The 24742-nt window shown below is 43.2% G+C and overlaps 1 protein-coding gene across 1 annotated transcript in view; it reads left to right on the forward strand.

Moving 5' to 3' along the window:
- LOC126426653 (uncharacterized) overlaps positions 1-24742 on the forward strand; it is a 172994-nt gene that overhangs the window by 15643 nt on the left and 132609 nt on the right. The window contains exon 2 of the mRNA XM_050088539.1: positions 20889-20963. Coding sequence (XP_049944496.1) covers positions 20889-20963 — 75 coding nt within the window. The remainder of the gene's footprint in view (positions 1-20888; positions 20964-24742) is intronic.

Consider the following 24742-nt stretch of genomic DNA (forward strand, 5'->3'; position numbering starts at 1 on the left):
AATGGCTGTCCAGCACCGGAATATATCTTGAATGAGGAAATGTATCTCACAGCATCCAAATAAGTATGCCATATTTCATAATTTTCAACAGGTTGCAAACTTTAAAATTTAACTGTCCACGCTGAGGTATCGTTGCTTCATCAGTTGAGATGTTTTGACTTAGATTAAATATTTCTTTAAACTTTTTGGAAAAATAATGAAATACAAATTGCACTTTGACAAGCCAGTCAGCATTATCCGGTGTATTGTTGTTGTCGGAAAAATGTAAAAATGATAATATTTGTCTGAATCGGTTGCGGGACATTGTTTTGCGAAATATCAATTTGTCTATCAACAGATTCGTTGACTAATAATCACCGATCCTTGCTTTTTTTTTACAATTCCCATAAGGATAGCAAGCCAAAACCATTTTCTAAGTTAGGCCCCCATAACGTCGGCAAATTTGGCATTTTTTTAAAATCCAGTTTCCTTCTATTGCAATTTTGACTATAGTACATTTTGGTTTCGTTGCTAGTATATTTGAATAGGTCATTCCCAATATATAATTTCACAATATCCTCGATGCTCTGTGTGTCTTTGGGAAATATGTTTGGACCCAGGGATCCTTCAAATTTATTATTGGTCCTCAGTAAACCAAAGTCTGACCACTATGCGCTGTCTTCTTCATCTGATTCAGCCAAATCAGTTGGCAACTGTAGTGTTCGCCAAAGTCTCCCTAAGATTCTGCTTCACTTTCATTTTTTTGATATCCAGTGTCTTCTTCCCAATCGGCCAAGTCGTCCAGGACAACAGACAAGATGTCCGTTGCATTCATTGTAAATAATCCTATTGTCTCTTCCGTCTGCCATGATGAAAGGGCACAAGTGTGAAATAAAAATAAAAACAAAAAACTTGTTGGCATGTGTAGCTTATTGTTACCTAAACAAAACGCCAACATAATTCAAAAGATACTAAAGTGCTGCCACCGGCCACTGCGCGATACTATGCTCACGACACCAATGTGGTGTTGCCGGATGGCATAGTGTTAATATATTCAGGACCAGAATGATACTGAGTGATGAGTGGTGTACTCCAAAGTCGTTTTTTGGAGGGATCGGCCGTACCGGGGTCGGATGTGATGGCCCGGAAAATCTGCTTTTGAACTAGGCTGGTGGAGTAAATATGTCGAGTGAATGCTGGTGATGCAGTGCTGTAAAGAGTCTGCATCTGAACAAATATGTTTGCTTCGAATGCCGAGGCTATATGGGAGGAAACATTTGACACGGAAAGGATGGCAGCTGTCAAAGTTAACTGCTCTTGTTTGTTAGTAGGTTAATGCGAACAGAAGCGTGTAACTGATCTTCAGTGAGAATGAGATCAATATTAAGGGAAGTGGCACGGGATTCGGAATAGGACTATGTGAAATTGAATTGGGAGAACGTATTTAGAGATTCCGAGAATTTTAATAGGTCACCCTTACTGTAAGTCCATATGGCAAAGATGTACTCAGTGTATCAAAACCAAACCAGGGGCTTATGGACCCCAGGAATGCAGCCTGCAAGTGACCCGTGAAAATGTTGGCCTAGGAAGGAGCTATCGTGGTTCCCATGGCTCTGCCCCTCATCTGTTTGTATATCTGCTTCTCAAAGGTAAAGTACTTGTTGGTAAGCATAAAGTTGATTAAGGTGAGCAGGAAGGATGTCATAGGTTTGGAATCAGGTGGGCAGTGACTGATAAAATATTCAGCAGCAGAAGCAGACAGACCATGTATGTGGGGGGGATGTTAGTATAGAGTCGGGGTGGCATCGTCGGTGACAAGGAAGGTGTATGGTGGGAGCGGGAAAGGCAAAGATTTCTGATGATCTAGGAAATATTTGGTGTCTTTAGTATAGGAGGGAAGTCTTTGTAGTATCGATTGCAGGTGTTGGAGACAGATGTACGTCGGGTGAGTGTTTGAAGCCAGCAACTGTTTAATATCCAGGCTGATTGGGTTTGTGGATCTTACAGAGATGGTAAAAGGTAGGGTGCATGGTTTGGGTACGGTAAGAAGTTCTGAGATGTTAGTCTCTGTGAGGGGCCTGAATTTTTTTACAAGGGACTGCAGGTCTGTTAGAATGACAGGGACGGGTTCTCTATGGCAGATGCTGTATGTAGAGGTGTCGGACAGCTGGAGTAGACCTTCACTTACACCCATCACTGAAGCACCACAGTGGTAGATCCGTTGTCTGCTGGGAAAATAATGATGGAGTTTTCAATTTTTAGGAAATGGTGAGCTTGCAGTTCTGCAGAGGAAAGGTTGGGGTCATGTAGTAGGGACCTGAGGAAAGGTTGTGAAGTAATGCTGGATGTGAGGAATTGTTAGAAAGTTTGTAAGGGATGACTTTGAGATAGTGGTGGTGGATCAGGTTAGAATTGTGGTCTGTTCGAGACAGGGTTCAGTGTCAGGTCTGCTTTTGGAATGGTTTTGAGGTTGAGTTGCAAAATGATATTTCCAGTTGACGTTATGTGTAAAGGAAAGTGGATCCTTCAACAGAGCAGCATCCGGCAACACAGCCTTTCCAATTGTGTCCTCTGCTCAGACTCACTCGGTGCCCTCCAAAGTCTGTGTGCTGTAAACTGCTCATCCCTTAGGGCAGTGGGCCCAGGAAAACTGTCACTTGCTCACTCTTTGTGGAGCCAGTGTCACATTTCTGTGGGTCTTCGGTCGCGTCGGTCTGCCAGGAAACGAGGCTACTGACGCAGCTGCCGAGGCTGCAGTCCTCGTACCTCAGTCTGCGAGTACCTAGATTCCACCAGATGATCTCTGTGTTGGCATCTGTCAGGAGGTGGTGTCCCTTTAGCATCACCGATGGTTCTCCATTCACGGAAATAAGCTTTGACTCATTAATCCTCTCCCAGCTCTTCTGCCGGGAGGCTGTGTATTGGGCACTGCCTTTTCAGCCATCGTCATCTGCTAAGTTGCGCTACTACACCACTTTGTACACATTGCATGCAAATTTTAACTTTCCCCCACTTCCTGCTGGAATGCCCTTTTTTTAACAATCTATGTTCCAGCTTGCGTTTTCCATCCGATTTATCAGCCGTTTTAGTGAATGAGGCGCGGGCTGTCAACCGCATTTATTTTTTATCCGCCAAAGCAATATGACGAAGGTCATTTAATTTTAAGTTTTGGACCTCCATTTCTGCATGGTGGTGTTTTTTTTTTTTTTTTTTTTTTTTTTTTTTTTCCCCCCCCCCCCCCTCCTCCACGTGCCTGTTTTTAGCTGTCTCCAATTCTGTTCATTGGGACTGAAGTATAGTCGTTTAACTCCTCCCTGTGTTTGTGTTCTATAGTTTTGACTTGGTCGCGTATGACCCCAGTTGCTTTTTGCGCCCTAAAACAAAACAAAAACCAAAGCAACGTGATTAAATTCAGGTTTAGGGCTAAATGTGACACCCTTGGATAATGAAGATAGTTAAAGAGTGGAGATTGCTCTAGATGTGAGGTTGAGGACAGTGTACTGTTGTGACTGGTTTTTATGATTACGAGTTGTTATTGTTCTGGGTGGACAGTGGTGAATCATCTCCAACAAACTGAACTTTGCCAACCTCCTTATCAACCGCCAGCCTTCAACACTGCTTCCCAGACCGACGATAATTCATTATCGCGAGAACCGATCGCAGTAGTACAGTGTTCTCAACCAATCCAAAGCACTCTCCCTCCTGAATTATCTGTACTATCAAGGAATCTCACTTTCAACCCTAAACTGGCATTTCGTCGTGCTGCTTTGGTGAAAGATCCACTGTCCTTGACACGTAATGTCAATTGGAAACTGACTTTGCAACTCAGTCGCAAAACTGTTCCTACTTCAGACCTGACATTGAACCCTGTCCTAAACAGACCATAGTCCCAACTTGATCCACCACCACTACCTCAAAATCATCTCTTAAGAGCTTCCAAGAATTCCTCACATCCAGGCATTACTTCACTACCCTTTCTCAGGTCCCTACAACATGACCCCAATCTGCCCTTTGCAGAACTCCAGGTGCTCCATTTCCTAAAAGGCAATGACTCTGTCGAGATCCTTTACGGCAATGCGTCACCGTAATTACCCTCACCGGTCCTTTTCTTTTATCCCTCTTTCTGCCCCCTCAACCGTTTTGCCAGGAGGAGGAGCCAGTGGCTCCGAAAGGTTGCAAACTTTAATGCCCTTATATGTATGTTGTTTATAGTGACTGACAATATTATTTACTAAAATAAGCAAAGAGACCGTACCTGTTCCTTCTAGAGGCTCGCCATCGACTCCACGTACCTCTCCGACTCCTTTGCAAAAGACGAGGACTGTGATTCGGAGTGTACTTGAGCTGTAAGCTCTGGGGAGAGGAATTAGGGCTCATCCCGACTACTGATGTGCTGCGTGCTGAAAGCGAGCGCCTGCTCTCGACATGCTCGCCTCTGGAACCGACTGAGTGTGTGTGATCGGTATACTGTGGTGCCTTATACCTGCTATAGACCCATAGGGATATCTACTACCAAAGTATTTTATTTATTTGTCACACTACCGGTTTCAGGCTTGCTCCCATCTTCAGGTGTTTATACGTTTATGTACATGTTTATATGCTGGAGATTAATAAAGATGAAGCACATAATTAGAGTTATGCTGTGGTGACAGTATTTCCACTTAGTTACACACTTATTATCATTTTCACATCCGTATTTCAGTTTTATAAAGTTTAGCTGCCTATTCAATAAAGATGAAGCACATTATTGTAGTTATGCTGTGGTGACAGTCCTTCCACTTAGTTACACTCTTATTATCATTTTCACGTCTGTATTTCAGTTTTATAAAGTTTAGCTGCCTATTCCATTATTACGATGTGCACTCTTGAAATACACTGTGTTTACATACAAACATGTGGGCTGTGGTGTATGTAAACACAGTGTATTTCACGAGTGCACATTGTAATAGTGAAATATGCAGCTAAACTTTGTGAAACTGAAATGTGGACATGAAAATGATAAGTGTGTAACTAAGTGGAAAGACTGTCACCACGGCGTAACTATAATAATGATGCTTCATCTTTATTGATCTCCAGCATATAAAAATGTACATGAATGTATAAACACCTGAAGATGGGAGCAAGCCGGAAACCGGTCGTGTGACAAATAAATAACCTTGTGATAAATAAATAACCTTTTATTGTGATTGGCAGTGGAAATTTTAATGCACCCTAGATTTCATGAAATTGATCCCCTTGTTTAGGAGGAGATGTGAAACGTTCATACACGCAGGGTGGGTGAGAAGTCCCTGTACCCCTGTAACACATGCTTAGTATCAAATGTTATTGTACAGGTTGGCAGCTTGTCAATTTCTGGAATTCGCGTTTACATTTTTTCGAAGTCAAGTTTTATTTTGTATTAGTGGCAAGTTTGAGCAGTCATAGTTACAAAAAAATGGTTCAAATGGCTCTGAGCACTATGCGACTTAACTTCTGAGGTCATCAGTCTCCTAGAACTTAGAACTAATTAAACCTAACTAACCTAAGGACATCACACACATCCATGCCCGAGGCAGGATTCGAACCTGCGACCGGAGCGGTCAAGCGGTACCAGACTGAAGCGCCTTTAACCGCACGGCCACACCGGCCGGCAGTCATAGTTACACCGTGGACACTTAGCGACAAGTGTGTGTGGGTTCACGAGTGTCAACATGCAGGGCAGACTATGAGATAGATTACGGGAGAATTTCAGGAAAGTTTTAATAAGGCTCCACCGCAGAAGTCAACACTTGTAGATTGGTAAAGACACGCTTTCACTTTTGGCAGTGTTAAGGCAGGCTGCGAAGTGGAAGGAAGAAGATACAAGAAGAAACACATGCCAGAGTATTCACTTTGATTGAAAAATCTCATACGAAGTCGACATGTCAACATGCTTTGTAACTCACTATACTGAGAACAACGATGCGATCTCAAATGGATAGAGGCTTTAAGATCAGACATTCTCAACAGACGTACATAATGCCACAATTTGTTAAGTTGATTTCCGGATGTAGTGAACTGTGGTGAAGTTATCATTTCAGATAAATTTCTAGCTCACGACCTAGAAATATTATCATCATTAGTTGTTGTTGTTGTGGTCTTCAGTCCTGAAACTGGTTTGATGCAGCTCTCCATGCTAATCTATCCTGTGCAAGCTCCTTCTTCTCCCAGTACATACTGCAACCTACATCCTTCAGAATCTGCTTAGTGTATTCATCTCTTGGTCTCCCTCTACGATTTTTACCCTCCACGCTGCCCTCCAATGCTAATTTGCGATCCCTTGATGCCTCAGGACAAGTCCTACCAACCGATCCCTTCTTCTAGTCAAGTTGTACCACAAACTTCTCCCCAATCCTATTCAATACCTCCTCATTAGTTACGTGATCTACCCACCTAATCTTCAACATTCTTCTGTAGCACCACGTTTCGAAAGCTTCTATTCTCTTCTTGTCCAAACTATTTATTGTCCATGATTCACTTCCATACATGGCTACACCCCATACAAATACTTTCAGAAACAACTTCGTGACACTTAAATCTATACTCGAAGTTAACAAATTTCTCTTCTTCAGTAACACTTTCCTTGCCATTGCCAGTCTACATTTTATATCCTCTTTACTTCGACCATCATCAGTTATTTTGCTCCCCCAATAGCAAAACTCCTTTACTGCTTTAAGTGTCTCATTTCCTAATCTAATTCCCTCAGCATCACCCGACTTAATTTGACTACATTCCATTATCCTCGTTTTGCTTTTGTTGATGTTCATCTTATACCCTCCTTTCAAGACACTGTCCATTCCGTTCAACTGCTCTTCCAAGTCCTTTGCTGTCTCTGACAGAATTACAATGTCATCGGCGAACCTCAAAGATTTTATTTCTTCTCCCTGGATTTTAATACCCACTCCGAATTTTTCTTTTGTTTCCTTCATCGGGGAGAGGCTACAACCTTGTCTCACTCCCTTCCCAACCACTGCTTCCCTTTTGTGTTCCTCGACTCTTATAACTGCCATCTGGTTTCTGTACAAATTGTAAATAGCCTTACGCTCCCTGTATTTTACCCCTGCCACCTTCAGAATTTGAGAGAGAGTATTCCAGTCAACATTGTCAAAAGCTTCCTCTAAGTCTACAATTGCAGAAACGAGCTAGAAATATTGTCATCATTAGAGCTTAAGAGAATTTTCATCTCACATTCAAGTTAGAAAGGAACGTACTTCATGTAATGGTATGAGTAGCAGTGACATCACATTGTCTCCTCGGACTGTACTTCTTTCAAGGGACTGCGAATGGCACAGATTACTTACACGTGTTACAAACACAGTTAGGTTGATACCTCAGCACGAGTAAAGGGGCCTCGCGCAACACACACGACGGACAGCCAGATGGAATGTCTCCTCGCTGTGCTCTTGCAACAAGTGAGTTCCTAAGTGGATGCTTTCCAGGACGGTGGATTGGTCGTGGTGCATCAGCAACAACAGCTCCCTTGAAAAGCCCACCAAGAAGCCCCGACCTCACCACACCTGACAACTCGTTATGGATCATTGAGGCACTGGTATCTGCACATGCAATGCTGTTGAAGATGCGTATCACACTGTAGCATCAGATGTGCTCAGAAATGTCAAGAACAATATGGAGGCGTATAGAAATGTGTTTACAACATTAAGGGAAACATACAGATGTTCTAGACCCTTCATCTGCAACTATACTCTGCAAACTGCCAAGAAGTGCTTGGCAGAGGGTATGTCACATTGCACCAGTTATTAGGGTTTCTTCCTGTTTCATTCACATATGGACTGCAGGAAGAATGATTGTTTGAATGTCTCTGTGCATGCTGTAATGTTCTAATCTTATCCACACGATCCCTTGTGAGCGATATGTAGTAAATCTTTTGAGTAATTGTTTAAAGCTGGTTCTTGAAACTTTGCTTACAGACTTTTTCAGGATAGATTATGGTTGTCTTCAAGAGTTTGCCAGTTCAGTTCCTTCAGTACCTCTATGACTCTCTCCTACGGATTAAATAAACCTGTGACTGTTCGTGCTGCCCTTCTCTGTGTACGTTCAATATCCCCTGTTAGTTCTATCTGGTATGGGTCCCCCCATGCTTGAGCAGTATTTTAGGATGGGACACACAAGTGATTTGTAAGCAAACTCTTTTGTAGACTGATTGCATTTTCCCAGTATTCTACTAATAAACTGAAGGCTGCTACCTGCTTTACCTATGACTGAACTTATGTGACCATTCCATTTCATATACCTACAAAGCCTTACACCCAGACATTTGTATGGGTTGGCCAATTCCAGCAGTGACTCACTGATATAGAATAAATGTAGTCTTCATAGGATACTATGTTTTTTTTTCATTTTGTGAACATTTACATTTATGAACATTTAGAGCAAGTTGCCAATCTGTACCTCATGTTGAAACCTTATCAAAATCAGACTGAAGATTTATACAGCTTCTATCACCTAGTACTTCATTACAGGTAAGTGCATCATCTGCAAAAAGTTGGGTTTCACTATTAATATTTTCTGCAAGGTCATTAATATACAACACGAACAGCAAGGGTAGCAACACACTTCCTTGGGGCACACCCTACATTACTTCAGTATCTGACGATGACTCTCCATCCGAGATAACGTGCTGTGTCCTCCGTAATACGTAAGTACGTACTTGTGCTAAAACAAATGAAATCATTTAGCATTCGATACTAGGGGGTATGGGGACTGCTTGCCCACCCTGTACACACATTGATATTTTTTTGTAAATATTTGTGATAAAGACCAGAGGTTGTAGCACAGAAACCTTGAACTATTCCGTACTTTACATCCAGAGAGGCGAGGTATTCTGGATTCATGTTTTATTTTTACAGGTTGCTGATTGCAACAAATTAGACTAAAGAAAAAGAGATCTCCATAACTCAGAGTGAAGTCGAGTGGACAAAGCATTCGGGGTTATCAGTAATGTCTACTGCAGTTGTTGATGAGGGTGGTGTTATCATTACAAGTTGAAAGGCCCAATCTCTTGTGGTGCAGAACATCGCTCCCCCCCTCAAATCCCAAGTGTCTGCATAATAAATATGTATTCTCAGTTATTTATGCTTCAACTCCCTTCTTCTCAATCAGTGGAATTTGAAAGATGGGACACACAACTGAACTGTGTCTGTGGTCGTTGCCCTTTGCTGTTTGGCATCTGGATGAGCGCAGTTAAATCTTTTCGTGTTGGGTTTGTGTCGGCCAGTGCTTACGACTTTTGAAAGTTGTTTGAGTCAGTATCACACACGTGCTTATTATTGAAAGTACGATCATATGGGATATTTAGCAAGGTTTGTGACTGTGTGCAGGCTTTCTAGGTAGGGAGGACACAACATATTATCTTGGATAGACTCATTGAGAATGTGGATGTAACTTCAGATGTGCCCCAGCCAAGCTCTGCTGAGCATTTTGTTTATTAGTGACATTGTAGATAATGTTAATATTAATGTAGTACTTTGTGCGGAGGGTAGAGGTGTGTCCGCAGCTCGTGGTCGTGGGGTAGCGTTCTCGCTTCCCGCGCCCGGGTTCCCGGGTTCGATTCCTGGCGGGGTCAGGGATTTTCTCTGCCTCGTGATGACTGGGTGTTGTGTGATGTCCTTAGGTTTGTTAGGTTTAAGTAGTTCTAAGTTCTAGGGGACTGATGACCATAGATGTTAAGTCCCATAGTGCTCAGAGCCATTTGAACCATTTTGGTAGAGGTGTCTATAATAAAGTTCTGCCTGAAATAAAGCTGCACAAATATTCAGTTGAAAGTCAGTAAGATTTTGAAGTGGTGCAGAGATTGACAGCTTGCTTTAAACAATCAGAAATGTACTAGTTTCCACTTCAGAAAGTGAAAAAGATTTGGTATCATATGGTTACAAAACTAGTGAGCTACAACTGGAGTCGGGCAACTTTTATAATTACCTGACTGAAAAAAAAAAATGTTCATTTGTTCAAAATCGTGTGCCTCTGAAAGTTCGTGACCGATTTCTTTGAAATTTTGAATTGTGACACAGTGTTGCATTCTAATACAGGTATGTTTTAGGTATCTTAATGATGTTTCGCAGTTATTAAATTCATAAAAAATGTATATTAGATATATTTTTAAAAAAGTATAGGAAAACATCCACATTTTCCAATACAACATTCGTTGTGTCAAAATTTCAAAGCATTTGGTCAAAAATAGATGTTCGTATCTTCAAAATCTCAAATCTCTGAAAGTTCTCATTGCATCTGAAAGCTCAAGTATTTTTATATACTATAGGAATTCCATCTGATATATATTTAATAAAAGGGGAAACATTATAAAAATGTAAATGTTGCTTTGTTGAACATCGTTAATCTCTGAAAATTCTTGACTAATGGCTTTGAAATTTTGACTCAATGTTGAATTCTAAAGTGAGTGTGTTATTATGTACCCAATTCTTAAAAAAAATAGTGAAACGTAGATAGCAGGAAAGTTGTATTTATGGCTTTTTGGTTTATGATTAAAATACCACTGCTGAATCTGATTTTGCAGTAACAATAAACAAGACTCGAGGACAGTGGGGGGGGGGGGGGCAAAGAGGAGATGGATATAGAAAATTTGGAAGGAGGAGACGGAGAGAGAGGGGGTGCGGGAGTTGATGGAGAGAGATGGGAAGGAGAAGATGGATAGGTAAAGGTAGGGGGAGGTGATGGAATGAGAGAAAGAGGGAGGGGGGGGAGGGGGAGGGAGGGAGGGAGAGAGAGAGAGAGAGAGAGAGAGAGAGAGAGAGAGAGAGAGAGAGAGAGAGAGGGGGGGGGGGGGGGGGGGGGATTGGGATGTATATCCAATCCCCATACATATTAGAAACATGAGCTTTCTCTTTTCTTTCTTTTCCATTTAATGAGACTGAGCAACTGCTAAACTGATCGTGTGCAGCTAGTATTATATATGATTGGCAGCTTATTTTAAATGGTCGGGAATGTAAAAGGGTATACTTTACAAAACAAAGAAAATGTGCTGTCAAGTGACTTCAACCGATGAGCTACAACAGGAGTATGGCAACTAGTATTAATTACCTGGGTGTAACGAGCAGCTGGCAGACTTCAGTTCATTGGCAGAGCGCTGGCGATATACAGACAGTTTAGAAAGGAGACTGGTAAAAAATCACTGATGCAGCAAATCATTGAACGGATACAGTGAAGGGCAGCACAAATCGTCGCAGGTGTGTTTGACCTACGGGTGAATACCTGCGGAGATGCTGTGATACTGAACTGATGGACGCTTTGAGGTAGGTGCAATCTTTTTCCCACAAATGCACATTAGTTTTCAGAGCCGGCTTTAAGTGACAAATCTAGCAACGTACTACAGCCCCATAGTTTCACTCCCTGGGGATCACAGTGTCCTGTCACCTGCAGAGCCCTGGAGACACCCATCTGCTGATGTCTCCTTCATCTTGTTCTCAGGATTGGCAATAGAAAAGGTGTCCATTACTTTTGTGCTTTTTCGCTTTTAACGTTGTGAATCTCCCAACTGGATCAGAAAACGTTTTCAGTGGGCAGACATCTCTACTTCCAGATGCACTGTTCTTGGATCGAGGGACTAATGCCTCACTGTTTGGACCTTTACCCTCCCCCCCCCCCCTTCCCCCCCGTTCCCCTCCCCTCTCCCCAATTCGATCGACCAACCGACACTGAAGATTGCAAAGATAAGACCAGACTAATTACAGTCCACACAGATATTTAAGCAGTCATTCTTCCCCGCTCTCCCTATGCGAATGCAAACAGGAGGAAGCCGTAGTAAGTGATACAGTGAGAATTACCTCTGCCTCACATTTCAGGGTTTTGCGGGATGTAGATATAGGCATCACTTATAGAGCAATGTCAATACGTATTATTTTTTCGTTAAACTGATGCACCTTTTTCTCGTTGCGTGAGAGGTAGAAAGTCTGCTTCCTTTCTACCACCCCCCGTGATATTTAGTATCACAAAAATGAGATTGACTGATCTCTTGCTGTGGCAGGCAACTGTCAGCTGGCAACGACTGCCAAATGTTGACATACTCGGGGCGACTATGCCAGACGACACTGCGTTCGGTGGGCTCTGTGGCAGCCTACCCGAATACAGACGACCCCGAGTGGCTCTTCGCCGTCTGCGAAGAACAGTAATTTTTGAGGTAGTGTCGCTAGTAAGTACGGCTGTCGCGCCGGGCTACTGTGGAAGGAGATACGTTCACATTTCCTTTCGGTGACAGACAAAGGGTACAAAAGTGGATTGTAAATTCAGGTGAGTGAATACATCAGTTAAGACTAGGAATTCGTTAAAAAGCCCTAAGCAATAGATCCTGTCTATATTTTATCTGTCTTACAAAGTGGTAATGTGTGGTATCTGCACCCCTGCACAGAAACTGTACAATTTTATTTTTGTGTTCTAAAATGTGTGACTGTGAAGTGAATGAGTGAGTGAATGCAAACACGAATAAGTGAATGGGTGCAAACAGTTCTCCAACGGTTGTTTGTGCCTCTTCCACTAGTATTTATAATCTGCCTCTTCCACTATAGTTAAATTCTTTTATATTGGCAGCTCGCACATGCCCGCCCAGACGCGGGAGATTGCTGCGTTGCCAGTTGCAAATGACGCACGCACCAAGAGAAGCAGTGCCATAGTACAGTTCGCAAACTTACGTTTAGGGGGAGCGCGCAGTTTATGAAGTAAAGCCACCACGGCCACATTAACCCTTTCGCTGCTACAGAGACGTTCTCCCCTCATTTCGCGCTGTGCGCGATTTTGTCGTCACTGCACTGCTCGCCTGTGCAGACACGTAGTGTTCCGACTGCTTTGACACACTTGATCATTCGATTTCACAAAACTATTTGGCCCCAAAATTAGAAAAACCGAAAACTTGTGATTATAACAAAGAGACTAAGCACTAGAAATTTCAAAAAATTACAATCAGACGAATAAAATTCATGAAGTAAGACACTTCGATATTGTTTTTAAATAAAGAAAATATTACGCTCCGAACAAGTTCTTTTTTAAAATCTCATTTTTGTTCATCTTCATTCTTAGTATCTGCTCGGGGCGGACCTTGCAAGACACCCGTTTCAGTTCGTCTTTGATCCATTAACTCAGTTTTTTTTTATTACAGAGAGCAGCTAACCCTTTGTCCAAACACGCTGAGCTACCGTGCCGGCGGAACGAGGTTTGAACTCGAAACCTTTCGCTTGGCAGCCAAACACCTTAACCATTACGCTACTGCAACTTGTCATTCAACAGAATTCATGGAGGACTCTAATTATCACGCTAAACACCGACAGACACTGTTGGTATGACTATGAATTTCTCACGTTTCGTCGAAGTACAATAGGAAATAAACAATTACCTCTGTTCTTTATTGCGAAAAAATGGGTCTTGAGAATGATGCAAACACCTTTCCTTAATATTGACTGAATTAGCAGGCTTATTGCTTGTTTAGTTTAATTAATTAATAGAATATGAAGCAATTGGTATAAAGAATGCTTTTCCCAAACTTTCTATAAAAGAAAGTCTGCTATCAAGACATTGCTTTTGTTCAGTTACTTTATTTATGACTGAACGTTTCTAAAACTGAAGACACTCGTCTGTGCTCTGCACTGCAGTCGAGCTCTGGCAACGTCATTCTCTGCTCATTGGCTGATTTTGTTTTGTGCCGTCAGATGCGCAGAACGAACTAAACTCGGCCGCCGTCCTAAATGACGCACACTATAGTATTTATAATGGTACGAATAGAGGCGTACACGACAATTGAGCTTGCTTTTTCTCGCTACGAGAATGCTGAGCACTGAAGTGAAGATGTTAGTATGTACGCTGAGGTGACAAAAGTTGTGGAATAATGATATGCACATATACAGATGGTATCGCATATGCAAGGTATAAAAGGGCAGTGCATTGGTGAAGCTGTCATTTGCCTCAGGTGATTCTTGCGAAAAGATTCCCGATATGATTATTGCCTTATGACAGAAATTAAAGGCCTTCAAATGCGAAATGGAAGTTGGTGCTAGATGCGTGGCACCTTCTGTTTTGGAAATCACTAGGAAATTTCATTATTGAGAGATCCACGATGCCGAGTGTGTGTCGTGAATACCAAATTTCGGGCAGTACCTCTCACCACGGACAACACAGTGGCTGACAGCCTTCACTTAATGACGGAGAGCAGCAGTATTTGCATAGAGTTGTTAGTGCTAAAAGACAAGCATGAAATAACTTAAGAAATCTATGTGGGATGTATGACGAATGTATCCGTTACGACAGTGCTGTGAAATTCAGTGTTAATGGACTGTGGCAGCCGAGTGATGTGAGTGTCTTTGCCACAGCACAACATTACCTGCAGTGTTCCATTAAGTTTCGGGTGTGCAGCTGCAAGAAATCTTCTTCTTCTTCTAATATTTCGGCTGTATAACGTTCAGCCATCTTCAGAGTGAGCCGCAAGACTGCCGCTCCAGTGCTCGCTTCGTCCCTTTATACTCGTGTACCGCGCGACTGCGCATGCGGCCACAGATGCAAATGTGCCAGAGATGTTGGTCGGCGGCAGAGACGTGCATAATGCTCGAGTTGTACCTATGACTCCGCAGTTGATCTGTGTTGGCATATCGATATATCATTTGTGAGCTGCACTGTGACGACGTCTTTGTGAGTTTATTACAGCAAGTGCCGGATTCCGTGATTTATCAAGATTGAAACCACTATCTCTATTAATTAAATTCGTCGTCAAGCGAATTCCAATCACCTCCTTCACTATCGAGTCCCAAAAGGATGACGTAGTTGCCAAAATTTCGACGTTGTCATACAACATACTGTGACCATTATCAATACAGTGCTCTGCCACTGACGACTTATTAGGTTGTAAAAGTCGTGTGTACCTCCGGTGTTCTGTACATCTTTCTTGGACAGTACGAGTTGTTTGTCCGATGTAAGAAAGGCCACATTCACATGGAATTTTGTAAACTCCAGATTTCTTGCATCGGACAAACAACTCATACTGTCCAAGAAAGATGTACAGAACACCACAGGTACACACGACTTTTACAACCTGACAAGTAGGCAGTGGCAGAGCACTGTGTTGATAATGGTCACAGTATGTTGTATGACAACGTCGAAATTTTGGCAACTACGTCATCCTTTTGGGACTCGATAGTGAAGGAGGCGATTGAAATTCGCTTGACGACGAATTTAATTAATAGAGATAGTGGTTTCAATCTTGATAAATCACGGAATCCGGCACGTGCTGTAATAAACTCACAAAGACGTCGTCACAGTACAGCTCACAATGATATATCGATATGCCAACACAGATCAACTCCGGAGTCATAGATACAACTCGCGCATTATGCACGTCTCTGCCGCCGACCAACGTCTCTGGCGCATTTGCATCTGTGGCCGCATGCACAGTCGTGCGGTACACGAGTATAAAGGGACGAAGCGAGCACTGGAGTGGCAGTCTTGTGGCTCACTCTGAAGATGGCTGAACGTTATACAGCCGAAATATTAGAAGAAGAAGAAGAAGAAGATTTCTTGCAGCTGCACACCCGAAACTTAATGGAACAGTCTTTGCGCCGCCAAAACCTGAAGATGCACATTACCTGCAGTGTCTCTCCTGTTTTTGTGACCATATCAGTTGGACCCTACACGACTGGAAAACTGTGGCCTTGTCACACGAGACCCAATTTCAGTTGATAAGAGCTGATGGTAAGGTTGGAGTGTGGCGCAGACCCCACGAAGCCGCAGACCCGAGTTATCAACAAGGCACTGTGTAAACTGGTGGTGGCTCCATAATGGTGTGGGCTGTGTTTACATGGAATGGACTGTATCCTCTTGACCAACTGAACCAGTCATTGATTGGAAATGGTTATGTTTAGGTACTTGGAGGCCATTCGCAGCCAAAAAATGATGGAATTTTTAGGGATGACACTGCGCCATGTTGTTTGTGATTAAAAGAAAATTCGGGACAATTTGAGCAAATGATTTGGCCACCCTGATCGCCCAACATGAATCCCATCAAACATTTATGGGACATAACTGAGGTCACTTTGTGCACAAAATCCAGCACCAGCAGCACTTTAACAATTATGCGCGGTTACAGAGGAAGCATGGCTCAGTGTTTCTGCAGAGGACTTGCAGTGACTTGTTCGGTCTAAGTCACGTCAAGTTGCTGCACTGCACTAGGCAAAAGCAAGTCTGTCAAAACATTGATGGGTATCTCATGACTTTTGTCACCCCATTGTATATACAAGGGGGAACCCAAAAGTAATGGGAATTGGGCTGTGGTGGGGAGGGAGAGTAGGGAAACCCACTGTTTGACCAGTTGTTCGTTACGGTCACACCATATGAGTCATTGGGCGAAGTTGTTTCTGTGAGTGTGTTGGTTCGCCTATGAGAGCTTTTTTTAGTAAAACAACTTTTTCCATTTTGGTGTAAACTTGTTGGCAATTTTTCAGGAGCTAAGTGCGGCTGTGAAATTTTGTTTGCTGTCAGGGAAATCTGCCACAGAAACTATTGTAATGCTTAAGACTGCTTATGGAGCCACTGCCCTAGGTCTATGAGTGGTTTTCACGTTTTGAAAATGGAGAAATGTCAATTGAAGACCGACACTGTTCAGGACGCCACTCAATGCCAAGAAGCCAAATTGCAAACAAAACTTACTCGAATCTGCGGAAAAAGTTAATATTTGGGTCAACGTTTGTAAAACTCTAATTCCTCTCTCTCAAACCCCACCCCATGGGGAGAGAGAGAGAGTTTTAGTTTTAGCAAATCAAAATTTCGTAGTAAATAAGATATTTTTTATTCATGCGTAACCATTTTCCACGCAAAAATGAGAACATGGATTTTCTTAAATTCCAGCACCAACAACCAAGAATCGAAACAAATGTTTAAGACAAAATGTACCTAGTTTTTTTTGTGTAGAATTTGATTCTGCAATAAAAAATGGGGAGGGGGGTTCCCATTTGAAATTTTAAGGTTGCCACCCGCCTCACCCCCAGGGGGCTAATTTTAGCATGAGCAGATGTCCCCCACGAAAATAATCAACTTTGGATTCTACACATTTTTTCGTGTGGAGCTTATTTTTCGAGTTATTCTGGTTCGTCAACTTAAAATTTACACCCTATTTAGTGATTTTTTGTAGGCAAAGTTACATTTTATCACAGCGACTGTATGTTCAGTAGTCTGTAAGCAACTTAATTAAATACAATGTTCTTTTTCAAAAAAATCATTTAAAGGAAACAGTGGAAGGCGCAACACTTGACGATCATTTTTGCCAACAGTTTTGTCAATCACGTAAGTGATTTTAGGTGATTTATGCTCTTTTTGTGATTTGCAGCAGTTTCGCCATTTTCATTTCCCTGACAGAAAAATCTGTACCGTTCTTCTCTAGCCAATCCCTTGTGTTACACGTTCTGCTTCTTCGTGTAGGCACTTTAATTGAAGGAATGTATGTTTGGGCAAACATAATGACAAGCCACAACAGCAGTGTTCTGGAGGTCCACTGTGACACATGTCACGTCTCTGAGTAGCACGACAGGTGGGCCAGTGTCGGAGAGTAGATCGCTGGAGGTTCCTGGAGAGATCCTGATATATAGTGACCTGACGTGAGCGGGGCCACTGTGGCACAGAGCATGTGGAGTGGTGGTTGTGCAGGTTATAGGTGACTAGGGTTGACTAGAAAACCTGTGCTGTGTATTATGGCAGCAACCTCCACAATATCAGATCCTTAAAGTCTCCACCATGTTACAGGTCAGCTAGCAGCCTACGATAGTGTGGGCAGAAGTCTCCACCAGAGCAGGTCACAGTTGTTAAGTCTGCACCCTCGCACTTACAAGGGAACCTCCCCATCGTACCCCCCTCAGATTTAGTTATAAGTTGGCACAGTGGATAGGCCTTGAAAAACTGAACACAGATCAACCGAGAAAACAGGAAGAAGTTGTGTGGAACTATGAAAAAAATAAGCAAAATATACAAACTGAGTCGTCCACGTGCAAGATAGGCAACATCAAGGAGGCTGTCAGCTCAGGAGCGCCGTGGTCCCGTGGTTAGCGTGAGCAGCTGCAGAACGATAGGTCCTTGGTTCAAGTCTTACCTCAAGTGAAAAGTTTAATTTTTTATTTTCAGACAATTTTAGTGTGGGAGTAGACGTGATTACCATTCCTCCAGGTTGTACACCTCTTGTGCAACCGCTGGATGTGTTTGGTTTTCGACAAGTGAAATACTTTGTGAAAAGATTCTATGATTTTGCGAAGCTGCACAGGTACACAGAGCAGCATTGTTTACGTGATCGTGTGTCAATTATCAAAGTTCAGGTACTCACACATATTCAACTTCGCTCTCCAAAATTCCAGGACATGTTCAGATTTGCTTGGACATATGCAGGATTTGTGGTACACGGAAAAATTTGAAAACGTTAAAAACGTATGTTTTGACACAGCACAGGGAAAACTGTGTGACTGTGAAACTGTTGCATTCATTTGTTGCCGTTTATTTGACAAACTCTTATGTTTTCATCACTTTTTTGGGAGTGATTATCACATCCACAAGAAAACCTAAATCGGGCAAGGTACAGGAATCTTTTTACCCATTCGCCAAGTGTACAAGTTAGGTGGGCCGACAACATATTCCTGTCATGTGATGCACATGCCGTCACCAGTGTAATATAGAATATATCAGACGTGTTTTCCTGTGGAGGAATCGGTTGACCTATGACCTTGTGACCAAATGTTTTCGGTTCCCATTTGAGAGGCACGTCCTTTCGTCTACCAATCGCACGGTTTTACGGTGCGGTCACAAAACACAGACACTAAACTTATTACAGTGAACAGAGACGTCAATGAACGAACGGACAGATCATAACTTTGCAAAAATAAAGAAAGTAAGCTTTTCACTCGAGGGAAGACTTGAACCGAGGACCTCTCGTTCCGTAGCTGCTCACGCTAACCACGGGACCACAGCGCTCCTGAGCTCACTCTCTCCTTGATGTTTCCTATCTTGCACATGGACTACTCAGTTTGTATATTTTGCTTATTTTTTTCATAGTTCCACACAACTTCTTCCTGTTTTCTCGATTGGTCTGTGTTCAGTTTTTCAAGGCCTATCCACTGTGCCAACTTATAACTAAATCTGAGGGGGGTGCGATGGGGAGGTTCCCTTGTTAGAACCGTGAATGGGGTGGTGGTGACAGCTGCCCAGACTAGCATCGGCTGCAGGCGGACAGTAATGTGACGGAGACTCGGGTGGACTCGATGTTCTGGAGGGTGCTGCCGAACTGTGTATAACTGTGCGAGAATTAGAGGGTACTTATAGTGATTAATAGCACACTTGGGGTGCCGTTACACTGCTTCCGGGCACGCATAGATTGACACCTCCCTGTCTTGCTGCTGCAAAAATACTCTGCGAGCCAATTTGGTGTTGTGTGGCCTTTTTACAGTGTCGTCACAATAGCACCACTCGACACAGCTGCCTCGGGGTGTGCAAGGAGGCTCGCTCGTGAAATCGCGTATCGGCATCTCCGTTCCTGCCTGTTGTCCTCACGTACGGTTGCAGTGGAGCTGCTTGCTACTCAGTAACACCCAAAATTAGCGACGACATTACAGGTACGTAGATCACAGCAGTGTGTGCCTGTGAAGAGCTCGACGTGAACTGCCATTCCGGGGTTGTGCATCAGTGTAAATACAGTTGTGGCACAATAATACGGTGACCGACGTAGTGCCTGTGATAGCAGCACCGTGGCTTTGGATGCGCACTGTGCCGTTCGGAGAACGCGGCACATCTTGTGGCGGCTTTTGTACCCACAATACTGTCCTCTTTGGTTGCCGTGTGGTATAGTTACTAACAAGTGAGGCAAGTCCCGGTTGCCGATGGGCTTGCCAGCACGTAAGCTGGGTGCAGGGGACGGTGCTCGATACTCGGCCACCCGTGGGATGCCGCTTTACGACTGCCTGCCACTTGTAGATGTGTAACTGTAGATATGGCAGAGACATCGACGTGAGGCCGTTATTGTGCTCCTCAGTCAAATTTGACACCATTCTTTCCTTCTGACACTGATAATTATTCTGCAGGATTGGGATACAGGTGGTCAACAATAATGTTTCAGTAGTCCAAAAATTGTCATGGTATCTTTGATTACTACCACACTTCCTATGCGAGTCTAGGTGAATGTCCCCCCTAGGATAGTATTGCCAGAGTCAGGGCCCTAGAAGCCAGAGACGTGTACGTGTGTGTGTGTGTGTGTGTGTGTGTGTGTGTGTGTGTGTGTGTGTGTGTGTGTGTGTGTGTGTGTATGTGAGTAGTAGCTATTGATTCTTTTCCGTATCATTGTTTTGCATCCTGGACTTGCCACTTTTTAATATCTGATTTTACCTTCTCTGTTTTCTCGCAAGATGTATTTAGGATGACGGATGTATTGAGTGACAGTCCTCGGAATGTGCCCTTCAGAATTTTTGTAGCAAATCTGAGTCACTTGCGTTGCCTTGATTTTAGCACCTGCTTGTGTACGTGGGTGAACATCTCGGTAACACTTACCGAATTAAACTCTGGCAAAATGCACTGCTTTTCTTTGGTTTTTATCTATATCCCCTATTGTATGTAACTGGCAAGGGTCTCAGACTGAAGAGCAATACTCAAGAATCATTCGACAGATCTTGTAAGATTCTTCTGATGAATTTCCGTCTGTCATATACTCTTTTACGACTGGTTTTGAGTGATCATTCCACTTTGTAAGTTGCTCTATATACATTACTCCCAGAAATTTATTGTATGTGACTGTCTCAGATTTTTTTTAATTAGTAGATTTCAGATTCTTGTGTAGTTGTTAATGTAACTCCCCAAATGTAAGCAGTGTATATAGTATTGTTGGAAGACGAGGATTGAAGTGTAACATTTTTGTGTTCTAGATGTTCGAGACGGTCGAATGTAACTTGCAGACTCCTGAAGATGACAAGGGTTCTGACACGATCTCTGACCCACAGGTATTTCCGTTGCCTAATTTTTTGTTCACTTTTGGATACTAATTGTCTGTGGATGTAACTGTTGCTGGATGTTAGATTAGAAATACACTGTTGGACAAAAATGATGCACCAAGAATGGAAGGAGGAAATGAAAAGAAATTTCATGTGTTCAGTGGATATGTGATGTTATTTCAGTGATTGCAAAATTGAATAAAATTCACAAAGAAGTTAGAGCATGAGCCGACTTAGCAGTATGACATTGCACATGCTCTGTCCTATCTTCATCGGGAAAGAGCGATAAAGCCATTGTATTCTCTCCTTAGTTTAGCTGGCCCACAACTGTTGACTGGTCCTCGAAATCCACGGTACTGGCTCTGGGATGGAGTTGACACCTGATGAGGGAACCATCACACCTGTCAATCACAGGTTTTGATGAGTGTTAGTTACATTGTAGAGGGACATGTCACAAGTACACAGGAGGTACCTTTCCGTGCAGTGGCTCCATGTTTCTGAGAAAATTGATGTTGAAGTTTTAAGCGTTTCTTGTATACCTGTAACGTTAGTCTTGTTTTGACCAAATGAGTATAGTGTAGTGGCTAGGGTTTACAGCTGCCTTGATGGTGGTATAGGTTTAAATCCAACATGTATTATTGTTCTAAATCTACATCTACATCCGTACTCTGCAAGCCACCTGATGGTGTGTGGCAGAAGGTACCTTGAGTTCCTCTATCGGTTCTCCCTTCTATTCCAGTCTCGTATTGTTCGTGGAAAGAAGGATTGTCGGTATGCCTCTGTGTGGGCTCTAATCTATCTGATTTTATCCTCACGGTCTCTTCACGAGATTTACATAGGAGGGAGCAATATACTGCTTGACTCCTGGGTGAAGGTATGTTCTCGAAACTTCAACAAAAGCCCGTACCGAATTACTGAGTGTCTCTCTTGCAGAGTCTTCCACTGGAGTTTATCTATCATCTCCGTAACACTTTTGCGATTACTAAATCATCTGTAACGAAGCGCGCTGATCTCCGTTGGATCTTCGCTATCTCTTCTATCAACCCTATCTGGTATGGATCCCACACCAGTGAGCAGTATTTGAGCAGTGGGCGAACAAGTGTACTGTAACCTACTTCCTTTGTTTTCAGACTGCATTTCCTTAGGATTCTTCCAATGAATCTCAGTCTGGCATCTGCTTTACCAATGATCAATGTTATGTGGTCATTACACTTTAAATCACTCCTAATGCCTACTCCCAGATAATTTATGGAATTAACTGCTTCCAGTTGCTGACCTGCTATATTGTAGCTAAATGATAAGGGATCTTTCTTTCTATGTATTCACAGCACATTACACTTGTCTACATTGAGACTCAATTGCCATTCCCTGCACCATGTGTCAATTCGTTGCAGATCCTCCTGCATTTCAGTACAATTTTACATTGTTACAACCTCTCGATATACTACAGCATCATCCACAAAAAGCCTCAGTGAACTTCCGATGTTATCCACAAGGTCATTTATGTATATTGTGAATAGCAACGGTCCTACGACACCCCCCTGCAACACACCTGAAATCACTCTTACTTCGGAAGACTTTTCTCCCCTGAGAATGACATGCTGCGTTCTGTTATCTAGGAACTCTTCAATTCAATCACACAATTGGTCTGATAGTCCATATGCTCTTACTTTGTTCATTAAACGATTGTGGGGAACTGTATCGAATGCCTTGCGGAAGTCAAGAAACACAGCATCTACCTGGGAACTCGTGTCTGCGGCCCTCTTGAGTCTCATGGACGAATAGCCCGAGCTGGGTTTCACACGATTGTGTTTTTTGAAACCCATGCTGATTCCTACAGAGTACATTTCTAGTCTCCAGAAAAGTCATTGTACTTGAACATAATACGTGTTCCAAAATTCTAAAACTGATCGATGTTAGAGATATAGGTCTATAGTTCTGCACATCTGTTCGACATCCCTTCTTGAAAATGGGGATGACCTGTGCCCTTTTCCAATCCTTTGGAATGCTACGCTCTTCTAGAGACCTACGGTACACCGCTGCAAGAAGGGGCCCAAGTTCCTTCATGTACTCTGTGTAAAATCGATCTGGTATCCCACCAGATCCAGCGGCCTTTCCTCTTTTGAGCAATTTCAATTGTTTTCTGTCCCCCTGTCATCTATTTCAATATGTACCATTTTGTCATCTATGCGACAATCTAGAGAAGGAACTACAGTACAGTTTTCCTCTGTGAAACAGCTTTGGAAAAAGACATTTAGTATTTCGGCCTTTAGTCTGTCATCCTCTGTTTCAGTACCATTTTGGTCACAGAGCGTCTGGACATTTTGGTTTGATCCACCTACCTCTTTTACATAAGACCAAAATTTCTTAGCATTTTCTGTCAAGTCAGTACATAGAACTTTACTTTCGAGCCCTCCTCACACTACATTTCGCTTCGCGTAATTTTTGTTTGTGTGCAAGGCTTTGGCTATGTTTATGTTTGCTGTGAAGTTCCCTTTGCTTCCGTAGCAGTTTTCTAACTCTGTTGTTGTACCACGGTGCATCTTTTCCATCTCTTACGATCTTGCTTGGCACATACTCGTCTAATTCATATTATACAATGGTTTTGAATTTTGTCCACTGATCCTCAACACTATCTGTACTTGAGACAAAACTTTTGTGTTGAGCTTTTAAGTACTCTGAAATCTGCTTTTTGTCACTTTTTCTAAACAGAAAAATCTTCCTACCTTTTTTAATATTTATATTTACGGCTGAAATCACCGATGCGGTAACAGCTTTATGATCGCTGATCCCCTGTTCTGCGTTAACTGTTTCAAATAGTTCGGGTCTGTTTGTCACCAGAAGGTCTAATATGTTATCGCCACGAGTCGGTTCTCTGTTTAACTGCTCAACGTAGTTTTCAGATAATGCACTTAAAAAAATTTCACTGGATTCTTTGTCCCTGCCACCCATTGTAAACGTTTGAGTCTCCCAGTCTATATGCGGTTAATTAAAATCTCCACCCAAAACTATAACATGGTCGGGAAATACACTCCTGGAAATGGAAAAAGAACACATTGACACCGGTGTATCAGACCCACCATACTTGCTCCGGAGACTGCGAGAGGGCTGTACAAGCAATGATCACACGCACGGCACAGCGGACACACCAGGAACCGTGGTGTTGGCCGTCGAATGGCGCTAGCTGCGCAGCATTTGTGCACCGCCGCCGTCAATGTCAGCCAGTTTGCCGTGGCATACGGAGCTCCATCGCAGTCTTTAACACTGGTAGCATGCCGCGACAGCGTGGACGTGAACCGTATGTGCAGTTGACGGACTTTGAGCGAGGGCGTATAGTGGGCATGCGGGAGGCCGGGTGGACGTACCGCCGAATTGCTCAACACGTGGGGCGTGAGGTCTCCACAGTACATCGATGCTGTCGCCAGTGGTCGGCGGAAGGTGCACGTGCCCGTCGAGCTGGGACCGGACCGCAGCGACGCACGGATGCACGCCAAGACCGTAGGATCCTACGCAGTGCCGTAGGGGACTGCACCGCCACTTCCCAGCAAATTAGGGACACTGTTGCTCCTGGGGTATCGGCGAGGACCATTCGCAACCGTCTCCACGAAGCTGGGCTACGGTCCCGCACACCGTTAGGCCGTCTTCCGCTCACGCCCCAACATCGTGCAGCCCGCCTCCAGTGGTGTCGCGACAGGCATGAATGGAGGGACGAATGGAGACGTGTCGTCTTCAGCGATGAGAATCGCTTCTGCCTTGGTGCCAATGATGGTCGTATGGGTGTTTGGCGC

The sequence above is a fragment of the Schistocerca serialis genome, chromosome 11 (assembly GCF_023864345.2).
Source record: "Schistocerca serialis cubense isolate TAMUIC-IGC-003099 chromosome 11, iqSchSeri2.2, whole genome shotgun sequence".
Taxonomy (NCBI): domain Eukaryota; kingdom Metazoa; phylum Arthropoda; class Insecta; order Orthoptera; family Acrididae; genus Schistocerca; species Schistocerca serialis.